The sequence below is a fragment of the Chiloscyllium punctatum genome, chromosome 5 (assembly GCF_047496795.1).
Source record: "Chiloscyllium punctatum isolate Juve2018m chromosome 5, sChiPun1.3, whole genome shotgun sequence".
Classification (NCBI taxonomy): domain Eukaryota; kingdom Metazoa; phylum Chordata; class Chondrichthyes; order Orectolobiformes; family Hemiscylliidae; genus Chiloscyllium; species Chiloscyllium punctatum.
In genome coordinates this window covers 25,584,682-25,601,714 of record NC_092743.1, presented here as the reverse complement: position 1 = coordinate 25,601,714, position 17,033 = coordinate 25,584,682, and the positions used below count along the sequence as shown (strand labels likewise).

At 39.4% G+C, this 17,033-nt stretch overlaps 1 protein-coding gene across 13 annotated transcripts in view; it reads right to left on the bottom strand.

The window, feature by feature from the left end:
* Positions 1–17,033, bottom strand: part of adgrb1a (adhesion G protein-coupled receptor B1a) — a 563,161-nt gene that overhangs the window by 73,552 nt on the left and 472,576 nt on the right. For 10 of the 13 annotated variants that reach the window (XM_072569963.1, XM_072569962.1, XM_072569956.1 and 7 more), the window contains one exon: positions 11,177–11,275. The exons of the other annotated variants lie outside the window; for them this stretch is intronic. In XM_072569963.1, the coding sequence (XP_072426064.1) occupies positions 11,177–11,275 (99 nt within the window). The remainder of the gene's footprint in view (positions 1–11,176; positions 11,276–17,033) is intronic. 13 annotated transcript variants of the gene reach the window in all.

Below are 17,033 nucleotides of genomic sequence, written 5' to 3'. Positions count from 1 at the left end.
TGACAGAAATCAACACGACTGAGTTTGTGACCATTGTGAGCAACAAGGCAATACCAGACGATATCCCCCCACCTCAACAGCACCTATTAGGCTTCAGCCAGTGTGCTGTGTCAAAACTGGGATGTTAGGAAGAACATCAATGATCTGTGGAGATTGTGGAGAAGCTTTCCAAGAATGAAGCCATTGGTGAGGGGTTTCAGTTACAGGTACAGATTTCAAACACTGTGATTATTCTCTAAACAAAATAAAAACTGCAAATGCTGGAAATCAGAACCAAAAACAGAAATTTCTAGAAAAACACAGCAGGTCAGGCAGCATATGTGGAAATAAATAATTTCTCAAACATGAAATTGATTGAGAATTTCATCAGTCAGATGACATTGATTGAGCTGTTGGGTTTTTTTTCCAGCAATTTCTGTTTTTGTGTCTGGGATTATTCTCCTTTGGTCAGAGAAAATGACACAGAGATTTAACTGAAACATTCAAAGTAGTCAGTGATTTTGCCAGTGCAATAAAGGAGAAACTAGTCCCATTGGCAGATGGATTGGTAATAAACTTGGAAAAAGAACTAGATGCAAGATGATAAGAAATGTCCTTCGGGGAAGGAAACCGCCATCCTTACCTTGCCTGGCCTACATGTGACTCCAGACCCACAGCAATGTGACTGCCTATTAACTACCCCCCGGGATGGACAATAAATGCTGGCCTAGCCAGTGATGCCCTCATTGTATAAACAAATAAATGGTAGACCATGCATATTATGATCTAGCATCCATCGCTGGGAATATTTAAGGATGTAGATGTGATCATAATTTTAAAAAGGGGAATGAATATATATTTGAAAAATTTGCAGGCCATTGGAAAACCAAATATCTGAATTGGGTATGTCTTTCAAAGTGCCATTACAAGCATTATGATTTCAATTTGTGCTATAAGGTTCTATAATTCTACAACAACACAAAGCTATGATTTGACATTGTGAGTTCTCCCACATTAGGACTCCAACAATGAAAATTATCATCTTGTTGTGGAATTGAGGTAACAACCTGAATCCTTTTTACATCAAGCTGTTTACAGAGATGGATGTTTTCATGCCATCAATCTTAGATATATCATAACCTTGTTCCTTAAGATTAATGCACATCATTGTATCGTCAGATACCTTGCAGTTTTATCAAAGATGGGAAAAGCAGGACCATAAGAGTAGAATTAGGCCATTCGGCCCATTTAGTCTACATTCAATCATGGCTGATATGTTTCTCAACCACATTCTTTTGCCTTCTCACCATAACCCTTGTCCCTCTTACCAGTCAAGAACCTATCTACCTCCACTCAATGACTTGGCCTCTACAGCCTTCTGTGGCAATGTGTTCCACAGATTTACCACCCTCTTCTGAAGAAATTCCGCCTCATCCCAGTTCTGAAGGGTTATCCTTTCATCTTGAGGCTGTGCTCTCAGGTCCTAGTCTCTCCTATGAACAGAAACATCTTCATGTCCAGTCCTCTCAGTATTCTCTAAGTTTTAATTAGATTCTCCATCTAAATTCCATTCAGTACAGACCCAGAGTCCTGAATTGCTCCTGTATGACAAGCCCTTCAACCCAGGGATGATTCTTGTAAATCTCCTCTGGACCTCCTCCAAAGCCAGCACATCCTTGTTCAGCTAGGGACCCAAAACTTCTCGCAATATTCAAACTGGGATCTGACCAGAGCCTTATACAGCCTCTGCAGTACATTTCTGCTCTTTTATTCTGTCCCTCTCAAATGAATGCTCAACATTGCATTTGCTTTCCTAACTGCAAACTGAACATGCATGTTAACCTTAAAATAATTCTGAACTAGACAAGCAAGTCCATTTAAGTTTCACATTTCCAAAGCCTTTCTCCATTTAGAAAATAATCTAAGCCCGTATTCTTTCCAAAGTGCATAACCTCACATTTTCCCACATTGTATTCCACCTGCCACTTGTCTGAGCACTCTCCCAGCCTATCCCAATCCTTCTGCAGCCTCCCCATTTCCTCATCGCTATCTTCCCCTCCAACCATCTGTCATCTGCAAACTTAGCAACAATGCTCTCAGTTCCTTCGTCCAGATCGTTAATGTATAGCATGAATAATTGTGGTCCAAATACAGACCCCTGAGGAGCTCCACTAATCAGTGACTGCCATCCTGAAAAGGACCCCTTCATCTCTATTTCTGCCAGTCAGCCAGTTCTCTATCCTTACTCCCAACACCATTAGCTGTTACCTTGTTTAGCAGTCTCCTGTGTGGTCCCTTGTTAAAGGCTTTCTGGAAATCTGAAAAAATCATGTCCAATGGCTTTCCTTTGTCTCACTTGTTACCTCCTCAAAGAATTCAGACAAATTAGTCAGGCATGACCTCTCCTTGATAAAGGAGTGAGCAGGCTGCACATAATTGAAGGTTAGTGAAGGCTGGATGCTTCCACCATTCTGTGCATTAGCTTTCTCTGCTATGACTGTCCATGGACCAATACTGTAAGCAGATTTAAGTTACAGTGAAATACTGATCAACTAACATGAATTGACTGACTGAAAATGACCAGGTCGCATCAAGCATGTTCTGTTCATGACATGACACGTGATATACTTCCAGGTGGAAGCAAAACAAAAGAATAAAAATAGATGGAAGGAACTCTGGAAAATTTCCATCCAACCCTGAAAGTCAGTCAAGAACAACGTCCAGAATGCAAGAATGTGTTTCATTAGGCTAATATTTTAAAGTAATACTACCAGCTTGTTCCATGTGCTTGTCCTCCTTTCAATCTTTCTGGATTTCATAAATCAACACACAATCCTCTTCCCAAGATGACAACAGATGTTGGAACTCTTAACACGAGGTCTACTTAACAATGAAGCGACTCAGCTCCCTTGTCTAAGCACCTATTTTCAACCTTTCTTATTAATCTATATGTCCTATTCTGAACCATTCTGAAATCTTCAACATGGATGAATCTGGAAAATACACACTATTCGCGTCAGTCCCTGCAACAAACATTTAGGCCTGAAGGTCTTTTTTTCCCCTCAAAATGTATCATCTCAGCTATTCCAATACCTTATTTACTTTCTCCATAGCTACTGGCTCAGATTTTGGAACTTTATAGAATCCTTCAGTCTCCCTCTCTTTCAAAAGCTTGCGTTCAGAGCCCAGCAGATTTGACATTACCCCTCACAGCATTCATCACACTATATTTATTAACATTTAATGTAATCAGCAGTTACAGGCCCATTAATCATGGAAGGCAAGCCCACAATAGTCTACAGAATTAAATTTAACTGTTGTCACATGTCTTATATTTGGAGAGACCCAATGCGTTTTGTACATCATTTAACAATACATGTACAAATCCCACATGAAGGAGGCCTGCAGCCCCTTGGGGACCCTGCTCCTGAAGTCTTTGTTGAACGACATCTTCTTCATTCACAGAGCACAAAATTGCTGCAAAGCCTTTTTTGTTGCTCTTAAAAAGGAAAATGGCAGAGGCATAAATACAGGTTAATGCTCCAGGCCCTTTTGTTCTGAGTCTATATTTAGATTTTCTGTGCATACTAAGGTAAAGCCCTATGGAGATGATAAATAGTGAAATGTTACAGTCTTTCTTAATCAACACCAAAAACACTGCATAGGCAAGTGGAAATGACAGAACTCCAGAGGCTATGAGTGCATATAGAGGATCATCCCACACTAATGGTTTTCTAAAGCATTTTTACATATGCATGATTGAACTGGAAATAAAAGTTATTTTAATTATTCATTAAAAATGTGCATACAAAAGTTTTCTTTATAGCCTGCATCAACACTCCTTAAGTTTGGAAATATGCAAATCAGTGCTCATATATCAAGAACTTGCTACTGAATGCTTTTTATAAATGGGTGACACGAGGGCTGAGAATAATTTCCTTGTGTGCTGTCAAAAACAGCCAGTTACCGTGAAATTTTAAAGCCTTTAAAATTGCAAATAAATAGCTCTCTCATTAATATTCAGGGGAAGAATATGTACCATATCGATTTTAACACTTAGCATAAAACCCTCACTCAGCAGCGAGACTTTTCTATTTCCTTCATTAAAAAATAGTTTTAAATCAACTATTCAGATATTTGTGATACATCTCATGATGAATCCAGACCTCCTGGTTTAAAGGCAGGGACACTACTACTATGCCACGAGCAGGTCCCATTGCCTTTCTAAAAAAAAATCAATCTACTTTTCTAATCAACCTTTTCACAGACGTTATTTCACACTTGGAGCAGGTGGGACCTGAACTCAAGCCTCCCAGTCCAGCGATCAGGCCTCTAACCACTGTGCTACAACAGAGTTTAGATTAGATTAGATTAGATTACTTACAGTGTGGAAACAGGCCCTTCGGCCCAACAAGTCCACAGTTCTGTTACCTTCCTTTTATTTAACTTATTTTTCGAATCAACCTGTTCAGAAATGTTATTACATGCCCTGTAACAGGTGGGACTTGAACTCAGGCCTCACAGTCCAGGGATAGGGATACTACCACCATAGCACTAGAGTGCCCTGTTCTCTTTTAACACATATATCTTGATGACCAACAGATGACTCCAAAAAACAATGCGATATCATCAGGAGTATGATATGAGTCGCAGTTTGGCTAAATCCTAGATTAGATTGCTGAGTTCCAGTTATAATTCATCCTAAGTCTCCACTCATCAATTAAAACTGGAATCAACAGTGATTACATGGTTGACGTCAGTCATGTGAATAACTTGTTGGATGAAGAGTGCTAAACAAGGGGAGAATAGCTGATCCTAGTTATGCGTGTCTAAAATCTGTTCCTTTGCATTGTTTTGCTCCCTCATATGGCTCATCCTTCAAACTAGAGTTACAGTCTTTTCTCAATTGACAATGTTAATTAAACCTCACAGTCTGGCTGTTTTTCACAACTTAACGGGAGGTGATGGTGTAGTGATAATGCCACTAGACTAGTGATTCAGAGCTCCAGGCCAATGTTCTGGGTATTTTCTGTTTTCTTTTATTTGTAATGTGATCAAGATATAGATGTGATCTCACCATGGCAGATGATGAAATTTGAACTAAATTAATAAATCTGGAATTTACAGCTCATCTAATGGCGAGCATAAAGCCATTGTTAGCTGTTGTAAAAATGTATCTGGTTCATGAATGCCCTTTACAGGTAAAAAAAAATCATCCTTACCAGGTCGGGCCTGGATGTGACTCCTGACCCATTGTATTGCAATTGATTCTTAACCTTTCTTCCCTGGAGCATCAGAGGTTGAGGGGTGACCTGATAGAGGTTCATAAAATCAATAGGGACATAGACAAGGTGAATAGCCAAGGTCTTTTTCCCAAGGTCAGGAAGAACTAGACGGCATAAGTTTAAGGTGAGAGGACAGAGTCAAGTGTGTGCATAGAATGAGTTGCCAGAGTAAGTGGTAGAGGCAGGTACAATTTCAATAATTAAAAGACATCTGGGCTGGTACAGGAATAGGGAAGGTTTAGAGGGATATAGACCAATTGCAGGCAAACGGGACTAGTTCAGTATTTAAGTTAGCTCGCTGAGCTGGAAGGTTTGTTTTCAGACTTTTTGTAACATCATCAGTGAGAGCCTCCGGTGAAGCACTGGTAGTTTGTCCTGACTCTCTATTTATAGGTCTTGGTTTCTTAAAGGGGCTGATGTCATTTCCAGTTCTTTTTTTCAAGGCAAGGTAGATGGGATCTAAGTCAATGTGTTTATTCATGGAAGCCATGATGAGGAGATGCTGGTGTTGGACTGGGGTGTACAAAGTTAAAAATCACACAACTTTATTGATGGACTTCTGGTTAGAACACCATGCCTCGAAGAATTCTCGTGCGTGTCTTTGATTCACCTGTCCTAGGATGTGTGTTGTCCCAGTCAAAATGGTGTCCTTCTTTCCCTGTATGTATGGAAACTAGTGATAGTGGGTCGTGCCTTTTGGTGACTAGTTGGTGTTCATGTATCCTGGTGGCAAGTTTCTTGTTGGTTTGTCTGATGTTTTTTTTAAACAGTTCATGCATGGTATCTTGTAAATGATGTTAGTTTTGCTAGTAGTATCTAATGGATCGTTTATGTTCATTAGTTGCTGTTTAAGTGTGTAGGTTGGTTTGTGGGCTACCATGATGCCAAGGGGTCTCAGTAGTCTGGAAGTAATTTCTAATGTGCTCTTGATATAAGGTAATGTGGCTTTGGTTTTTGGTTGTGTGGTATCTGCTTGTTTGTTTCTGAGGAATCGGTGGATTGTGTTTATTGGGTACTCGTTTTTCTTGAAAACATTATATAGATATTTTTCTTCTGCTGTTTGTAGTTCTTGCTGCAGTATGATATAGCTTGTTGAAATAATGTCTTGATGCAGCTCCATTTGTGGGTGTGGGTTCTAGTTCAGTTTAGGATACATGGTTAGCATGGACTGAAGGGTCTGTTTCTGTGCTGTTTTACTCTATGACCTCTGAAATGGCCTACATAGTTAATTGGTTCAATTGGCTATTAAGAATTTGAAACAAATGCCAGCCTTAAAAATGTCATCACTGCATGCAAGAAAAGTCTAATCCTCATACTCCCACCCAAAAATAGCTCATTGATACCAAAACTGTTAATGGCACTCTTCGGTTGGCTTCCTCTTGCCAACTGCCTTCTCAAATCCCTGTTATATGATAAAAATATAGTATTTTGAAGGAAGCTGTTTAACAGTTGAATGCATTTAGATATATTTTTTAAAGAAGTGTGAATTGGTCTAGTTTGGAAGGAAGAATGCAGTGAGCCAAATTAAATGTTCAATTCTAAAGAGGTTACAAGAGCAGAGGATCATGAGGATATGAGCACATTAATCATTGAAATTGGCTGGTCAGATTGAGAGAGATCATTACATAAAGCAACCTAGCATCATCAGGGGCATTGAGTACAAAAGCAAGGAAGTTATGGTTAACTTGTTTAAAACTCTGGTGCAACTTCAACTAAAATACTGCACCCAGTTCTGAGCAACATATTTTGGGAAGGACACAAAAAAGTGGATACAAAAAAAACATAAGAATAGTTCCAGGGATGAGGAACTTCAGTCATGTTGAAAAATTGAAGAGGTTTGGACTATTTGCCTTGGGAAATGAAACAGAGATTCAGCACCGGCGTTCAATTCCTGAGGTATCTAGATAAGTTAGATATGGAGAAACTGTAGTCAGTGATAGAAGGATTGAAACCAAGAATGTTTGGCAAGTAAACAATGGTGACATAAGTGAATTCTTTTTTCACACAAGTGGTTACGAGCTGGAATGCAAGGTCTGAAAGAGTCTCGGAGGCGGGGCTAGCAGAGGCTTTCAAAGTGAGTTGCATTATTATCTGAAAAAGCAACTTTTAAAAAGGTGGCACTAAACGAATTCTCTTCTCAGAGGGTCAGCACAGACAAATCAAGACGAATAGCCTCCTTTTAATTTGTAACCATTCTATGATGCTTTTCAATAAATCGATGGAAATAGATAATAGACAATAGGTGCAGGAGTAGACCATTCTGCCCTTCGAGCCAGCACCACCATTCATTATGATCATGGCTGATCATCCTCAATCAGTATCCTGTACCTGCCTTATCCCCATAACCCTTGATTCCATTATCCTTAAGAGCTCTATACAACTCTTTCTTGAAAGTATCCAGAGACTTGGCCTCCACAGCCTTCTGGGCCAGAGCATTCCATGCACCCACCACTCTCTGGGTGAAGAAGTTTCTCCTCAACTTTATTCTAAGTGGCCTACCCCTTATTTTTAAACTGTGTCCTCTGGTTCGGGACTCACCCATCAGTGGAAACACTCTTTCTGCCTCCAGAGTGTCCAATCCTTTAATAATCTTATACGTCTCAATCAGATCCCCTCTCAGCCTTCTAAACTCAAGCGTATACAAGCCCAGTCGCCCCAATCTTTCAGTGTAAGGTAGTCCCACCATTCCGGGAATTGATCTCGTGAACCTACGCTGCACTCCCTCAATAGCCAGAATGTCGTTTCTCAAATTTGGAGACCAAAACTGCGCACAATATTCCAGGTGCGGTCTCACCAGGGCCCTGTACAGCTGCAGAAGGACCTCTTTGCTTCTATACTCAATTCTTCTTGTTATGAAGGCCAGCATGCTATTAGCTTTCTTCACTGCCTGCTGTACTTGCATGCTTGCTTTCATTGACTGATGTACAAGAACATCTAGATCTCATTGTACTGCCCCTTCACCTAACTTGACTCAATTAAGGTAGTAATTTGTCTTCCTGTTCTTGCCACCAAAGTGGATAACCACACATTTATCCACATTAAACTGCATCTGCCATTCATCCGTCCACTCACTTAGCCTGTCCAGGTCACCCTGTATTCTCCTAACATCCTCCTCACATTTAATCCTGCCACCCAGCTTTATGTCATCAGCAAATTTGCTGATATTACTTTTAATACGATCATCTATATCATTAATGTATATTGTAAAAAGCTGCGGTCCCAGCACTGATCCCTGCAGCACACCACTGGTCACTGCCTGCCATTCTGAAAGGGAGCCATTTATCACTACTCTTTGTTTCCTGTCAGCCAACCAATTTTCAATCCATGTCAGTATTTTGCCCCTAATACCATGTGCCCTAATTTTGCTCACTAACCTCCTATATGGGATTTTATCAAAGGCTTTCTAAAAGTCCAGGTATACTACATCCACTGGATTTCCCTTGTCCATCTTCAGAGTTAAATCCTCAAAAAAATCCAGAAGATTAGTAAAGCATGATTTCCTCTTCATAAATCCATGTTGACTCTGACCTATCCTGTTACTGCTATCCAGATGTGTCGTAATTTCATCCTTTATAATTTACTCCAGCATTTTTCCCACCACTGAGGTTAGACTGAGGTCTATAATTCTGTGTTTTCTCTCTCCCTCCTTCCTTAAAAAGTGGGCCAACATTAGCCACCCTCCAATCTGCAGGAACTGATCCTGAATCTATAGAACATTGGAAAATGATCACCAATGCATCCACGATTTCTAGAGCCACCTCCTTCAGTAACCTGGGGTGTAGACCATCAGGTCCCGGGGTCTTATCAGCCTTCAGACCTAACAGTCTCTCCAACACCATTTCCTGCCTAATATAAATTCCCTTCAGTTCAGGTCCTTCAGCCACTATTACATTCGGGAGATTGCTCGTGGCTTCCCCAGTGAAGACGGATCTAAAGTACCAATTCAACTCTTCTGCCATTTCTTTGTTCCTCATAATAAATTCACCCATTTCTGTCTTCAAGGGCCCAATTTTAGTCTTAACCATTTTTTTTCCTTTACACATACCTAAAAAAGCCTTTACTATCCTCCTTTATATTTTTGGCCAGTTTACCTTTGTACCTTATTTTTTCTTTGCGTATTTCCTTTTTAGATATCCTCTGTTGTTCTTTAAAAGCTCCCCAGTCCTCTGATTTCCCACTCATCTTTGCTATGTTATACTTCTTGCCTTTTGTCTTTATATGGCCCTTAACTTCCCTCATCAGCCACGGCCACCCCTGCTTCCCCTTAGGATCTTTCTTCCTTTGTGGAATGAACTGATCCTGAGAGAACTGATGGAGAGGCTGTTAAGTTTGATTAGGGAGCATGCATTGCCAGAAATGTTAGCATAACTAAAGTATGGGTGACATTTGGCATCAGTAACATTGAATCATAAACATTGTCACATCACAAGCGAATACAGCTCAAACACAAATTCAGTGAGATGATTGATTGAGCGTTATGTTATTGCCATTACAAATATTGCCAATTCCCCATCTAAGAACAGCAAATGATTGAGAATTACAACATTCATGCACTTAGGTTTTCCAAGATTTTGCAGCAATTGATTGTATTCACAGTATTAATGGCTAATTGGAAGCTCTGACAAGAGAATGTCCAAGGTAAATGTATACTGGTTCTGGGCAACATTACCTAAGGACGCAACGGGAGTTCACAATATACAATAATGCCTAGCTTTCCCTCAACTGCACTTCTCTCCATGACCCCAATTCCTACAGGGAATGTCTGGGTGGCAGGTTGGCTCATTGGTTTGCACTGCTACCTCATTGTGCCAGGGACCCAGGTTTGATTCTAATCTCAGGTGATTGGAGTTTGCACATTCTCCCTGTATCTGTGTGGGTTTCCCCTGGGAGATCCCGTTTCCTCCTACAGTCCAAAGATGTGCAGGTTAAGCAGATTGGCCATTCTGAAATTGCTCAGGGATGTGTAGACTGGATGGATTAGCAACGAGAAACGTGGGATTAGGGGAAGGCTGGGTTTGAATAGGACGCTCTTCGGAGGGTCAGTGTGGACTCAATGAGCTGAATAGCCTCCTTTTACATTTTAGGGATTTATGATTCAGATTAAACATCATGGCAGTATTAATTTGCATCTTCCTACATTATAGGCACCATAAAAATACAAATTGCCATGTAATTTTGTAAGAATTACACCTTTCTGATCTAAATCTTCAGAATTCCTTTGTTTTCCCTGTGGTAGTCAGCACGACAGCATTACACTCTTTAATCTGATAATCCAAATAAAACATCCTTGTCCCACAGAATGTCAAAAGCTGGGAGTGACTGTGGAAATTTAATGGCACAGTAATCCAATGGAGTTTAAAAGCATGTAATGTAATAATTTGGAAATATGCAATGCAATGATCCCATACGGACTGAGCGAAGTTGACAGCACAGCACTGCACTGTGTGGGTAGTAGATTGAAGAGCCTTTCTAAGCATTGTCCACCAACATCTGCATTGTATTCATACATTTGTATTTCTAAAAAGTACATTTCAAACCACTTCTACAACAGACATCACTGAAGTTTTGTTACTGGATGGGAGTTCGCCCACCTGATTCCACAATAATTAGGTGATTACTTTAAACAGAAATTTAAAGACTGCTTCCGAAAATCAGTCAGGTGGATTGTTTCTTTTTTTTTGGAGCTCAAGGATATTAGACTGTGGGAAGTTTAAACATGCTAAGTATAACAGCAGCAGAAGCAGAAGTTTTGCTGCTGCTAAAACATAGTCACAGTTTCATTCTCAGCACAAGACGATCTTTTAATCTTTACAACCCAAGCATGCAAACTGCTGAGTAAACCTACGGTCCACTGCTGACATGGGCTTCAGAAGACAAAAATAAAAACAAGTATTGAAATTACAAGAACTAACATGGCGTTACTGGTGACTGTAGCCGATACTTCAGCTGAAGATATAACTCCACACTTGGAACATTTGAGCGTCATACCGTAAATGGGAACTGTCATCTGACTGCAATTAAAATTAAAAGACTGAAACAAAAATTGAACTTTAACACAAAAATCAGAGACAAATAATATTCATCCAGAAAATAAAACTTTGCAAGATTGTTCATTGTCAGTATTTAAAACATAAAACACAGAAGTAAAGAAATCCACTTAAACTGACAAACAACATCCCATATTTCCTTGAAAAGGAGCAAGGTTTCACAAGCACAGTCATTACGTTTTGGTGTAAAATCAATCCCACATTAAATTTTACATAGTTCCATTATGTGGGTTGAGATCTTTTTCTTCCAGTTTGTAAAATGGTATGTATTAAGTAAATACATTAGGAGTAAATAACCACACAATTGTGTTAACTTTATTTTTAAATTTGTCAATTAAAAATCAAAGAAATGTGAGACAGCATCCTTTTTATTTGCCTTGGCATAAATTACTTATCATTAATAATGATTGGATTCCTTCATAGATGCCTTCAAACTTATGTGGCCTCAGAGATGTGGTTTGGACACCAAACTGCTACAAATTTCACTTTCAAATCTTTTTTAATACTTACACTCTTCATGTTGCCTCAAGGAATAAAACATCTAGAATACTGTGTCCAATTCTGGTCACCCAGTTACAGAAAAGATATTACTCAGCTGGAGAGGATTCAGAAGAGATTTACCAGGATGTTGCCAGGTATGGAAGGTTTGAGTTATGAAGAAAGGCTGGGACCTTTTTCACTGGGGTGTAGGAAGTTGACAGATGATCTTATTGAGGTTTATAAAATTATGAGAGGTATAAATAGGATTAATTATAGTTGACTTTTCCCTGGGATGGGGGAATTTCAAGACTAGGGGTCATATTTTTAAGGTGAGAGGAGAGAGATTTAGAAAAGACATAAGGAGCAAATTTTTTTACAGAGGGTGGTTCGCTTGTGGAATAAACTTCCTGAAGAAGTGGTGGATGTGGGCACAGTTACAACCTTTTAGCTAAGTACATAAAAAGGAAGGATTTGAAAGGATATGGGCCAGGAGCAGACACATGGGACTCGTCTAGTTTGGGATTATGTTTGACATGGACACTGTTTGGACCGAAAAATCACAAGGTATCCAATACGTGATGTAAAACATCTGCAGAAGAAATGTTCATTATGCTTTCATCAGATATTCACAAGTTATTAAATGAGTGGGATAATCAGTTCAAGTTAGAGTTTTTAATGATATGTAAGAAATGGACAAACATTGACTAACATAGGAGAGCTTGCATGGTTTTGCTGAGAGCAAATCCTGTTCCACTAACTGAGTTTTATGATGAGCAGACCTTCAAAAGCGGTTTGATGAATTACCTGACATAGGTTTATGAACAGAGTTGAAGCCCAGAGGATAAAAAAGGGCAGCAACAGTATTGTGGGTCTACCTACAGCTGCAGCTTAAGAAGGCAGATCCTCACCATTTTGCCCAGGACAAAAGGGATGGGCAATAAATGCTGCCCCATAGGAATTAACTTTTGAAATATACAAAATTAGCTAACACATAGAAAACAGAGAGTTGTGGTGAACTGATGTTTATCAGATTGTAAGAAGGTACACAGTGAATTTCCTTGGGGATCAGTGACAGGATATAAGTAGCTTTTGATGTACATTGGTGACTCAGGGCATGATTTTACTTCCTCCATCTATGGGTTTGAAGGCAGGAGTAGTATGTAAAATCCAAAGGATAGTCTTCCTGACTTCCATCCACCCCAGTTTGAAATTTTACAGGGGTCTGGTAAGGAGTTGCATAGCTGGTCTGTTCTTTGTCCTGTTGAGGACCTAAAAGTGGTCAACTAATGATGACTTAATAATCTTAACCAACCATTCCTCAGATTTTACCAAACAGTGTCAAACTGCTGAAGGGCAGCCATCAGGATTGTGGTGAGTAAATTACTATCATGTTTTAAGAATACCAACTGGAGATTAATGGGGTAGATGACTAAAGAAAACATGCCATTAAAATATTAAATGTCTGCGCCTAATCATTTGTTTAAACATTCAAACGTTGAAAGAAAGCAAGGAGATGTAATAAAACGATAGATACATAGAAACAAAGATGTGCAGATTAGTTAAATTGGCCATGCTAAATTGCCTGTAGTGTCAGGTGGATTAGTCAGGGGTAAATGGAGTGGAATGGGTCTGGGTGGGTTGCTCTTCGGAGGGCCGGTGTGGACTTGTTGGGCTGAAGGGCCTGTTTCTACATTGTAGGGAATCTAATCTAAAAAAATCTAAGACATTGTCAATCTCAGGTTTTAAAAGTCTGTAGATTATAGAAAAAGGGACAGACAGAATGTAGTTTAACTTGAAGAAATATTCTGAAATACTTGAAACCTTTGCAAGTCAAGCCTTAAATTTTCTTGGGAGGTGTTAAATAACATCACATTTTGGAGTCCTGTGTTCAAATTCACTGCAGAGACAGTGCAGAGCTCTTTGACAGCTGCTGATGGTCTCCAATGACAATGCTGAACTGATGCCAGATTAATGACAGATCCCGAGCCCTACAATGCTGCTCAAATGATTGGGCTTGAAAGCACGGATACTTCCAGTGCTTTCCTCTGGCATGTGGAGGAAAGCAGGTAGAATATCTGCTCGCACTCCCTTGTGCAGTCCTAACACAGCAAGCAGATGCTTCATAATTCAATTCTGCACAATCTACACTGATCCATGAATATGATCAATAATTTATTTTAATAATTTTCTTCAAATAAAGTTATATCTAGATGTGCAAAAAAAGAGGGAATACTTATTTACTGAGTCAAATGTACTTAAAATCTATTTCAACTATCATTACAGGAACTATTTGCATGAGATAGGGTTTCTGAAGGGGATGACCATTCTGAATTTCAATCTTGAATTCAATATGGGTTCTGATTACTCTGAATTAAGAAACTGCACTTGAAGATTTAAGGGCTCAGAAGGGTAAGTAAGTTAATGCTACAACACTGAGATATCAGAGAACAAACAAGTCAATAAATAACCTGCAGATACAGATTTGAATGTCTGTCCCTCCTGAATGTTACAAGTGGTCATGGGTGAGGGACGGATATTTTCAAAGAGAGGGAACAAAAGACTGATAAACCTATGATACCCAACAAATAATCTGAATGAAACATCTACATTTATCGCACAGACTCCCAGATAGGAAATTACAAGTCCATATTAACCTTTCCCATCCAGCAGGATTGCCATGGTCAGGGGCACTGAATAGGGAGAACATAACACATTGCCAAAATGTGTCTGCCCCCTTTAAGTGACCTTGGATTAATTAAAGGCAGCTTGCACAATTTGAGTGGAATGGGGTCAAATAGAGGTGTTGGGCAAGAAGTTGGGGGTCAGGGAATGGATGTGGGTTCTGCAGGACCTTTGCTTTCTGATACACAGTCTCTTGATGTGGTGATCTAATGGCCTTGAATACTCTCCAGGCGCAAAGACTTCCCTCTGGATTTAAATCAGAGCAAGGCTGGGGGACGGCAGGTTTCTGCCCCCACTTCAGCCTCCTGCTAGATAGGCAGAGGTACTACTCAATCTGCCTGGAATTCCTCTCTATCCTCAAACCTCCCATCCCCACCCCTCAGCAGTGATGGAAAAAACTTGAGACAAAGTGTCCTTCACTTTGAGTTTAAAGGCCCTTAGCGGGTCTGAACCTGCCCGCTCCACCAATATTTTCAATCCTTTTTTCCATACCGCGCAAAGCCCGGAAATCCTGTCCATAAATTTCAAATTAACATACAAATTTAAGAATTAAGTTGCAAGATTTTATTGTGAACGAGCACAATGCAGTAACAACAGTTGGGACTGAGAATGATATCTGCGATCTCGCCCCATATGTTCTGGCTTAGTTTTCCAAACACTTCCCTGAGAACACCCATGTTTTCAGGTTCACAGGTCAAAAGCAGTGGATCCCATACAGTGGATCATTTCTTTGTTCTGAGATATGTGGGCCTTCCCTGCTCCAATCCATAGCACAAACATCCCCAATCTTAAAAAGAGCACATTTTGCTCATACTGCTGAATGCAAAAACATATACATTTTCAGGGCAAACAGGCTGTTCAACCAAAAGGCTTAAGAAAATCCTTTTGTGCAGTCTTCTCTTAATTGCATTCACAAAGCCATTATACTACTTCCTGGCACTGATCGCATGACTGCAGAGTTAAGGGTCCCTCTAAATATCAGACTGCAAGGAGTCACAGAAGGCATTGAAGACGACAGCCAAGAAATGTGATGGATTCAACTTGGCAGAGGTCCAGCTAGCTTGTGCAATAGATTTTGCAGCTCATTTCCTGCCCCTGCTTCAGAGCCACCTATCACCAATCTCTTCACTAAACCATATAAATGTTTATTTGCATTTTCATTTCACTCTTTCCAGGAGAAAACAATATTTTACTGATAAATCTTTTCGCAGCTGGTCTCCATTTTGTTTCCGTCGACTGTGAGAAAGTAAGTCGCTAAGCAACAGAGCATGTCGACTGTTGCCATGGAGTAAGTCAGCCCTTTCACCGTAAAGGGCCCTGCATTCAAATGCAAGGCCTGGGTATTTGAAGTCCACAACTCTCACCACAAATAGCATTCAGATTTTTGAAAGAACTAATTTTGTTTTCAACAGCCTGAATGAATGAACATTAACAGTTTATGCTTACTTGATATCATTCTTCTATCACCATGGAGATCATGTGAAGAGATTAGGAGGCAATGCACATGTTGCATTGTCTGATCAGTGATTAAGTCAGTATCCAGACATCTCACTACTGTGAAGCAAACTCACTCCTGAAGAAAAATGTCTTTGAAATTAAAGAAAATTACGTGTTTTGTAAATTTGCTAATATTAATTTGATATAAAATTCTACTTTCCAGTCGCACAAAAATACCAATGCAGTTGTTAAAAGATGAATATTTGGATATGCTAATTAATCAGTTAGAACACATACAAATTAGCCTGGAATTGAGTCAGAAAAATGAGGTATGGTTGTGTTGAATTCGCTAATCTTCACAATTGGCATTGGTGACTGACAGTAGTGTAGCAGTCTCCATAATCTAAAGAGCAGCCATGGATATTATGTTGATTGCTATCCAGCTCCCTGTCGGACTCTGCCTAACTAATTTGTCAGGAAAGTTTAGAATTAGACTTGCCTATAATGCTTCACATGATTGAACATTTTGGCAATACATTTTGTAAAGACTAAAACATGAGGTGAGGCATTGAAAGCTAATGTTTATGGAAAAGTACATCAGCATAGATCACAGCTTCAGGGAAGGAAGTAAAGAAAATTTTAAAATACATTGAGCAACATTTTATTAACATGCTCCTAACCATCAATATTTAAGTATGTATAACAGAACAGTCTAACTGTACACTGGGCTTTAAAATCCACTAAATTATGAGATAGTCTCAATTTTGATTTTTAAATGGAAGGATCTTTAGAGCTTAATCTAATTTCTGTCCAGCAACTTTACCATTCTACAGAATGCAGGCAATCGGAATTTATGCCACAGAGCAAAACATTGCTGGTGAACAAAAAAAAGGATGCTTTTGCTTTTAAATTCAAATATCCTTCTCAAACATGCCAGAGAACAGTTACTCAGTTATGAAGAAAATTACACTGTGGCAAACGTAGAGTGACTAAGCATGACATCAGTGTGAACATTATACTACGTCAATGGATTGTTGAAGATTAAATATGATAATCATTAATATTTTAACACTTCAAGGCTACTATTAGCAGGCTTATTTAAGGTTAATTAATATTGTATTCC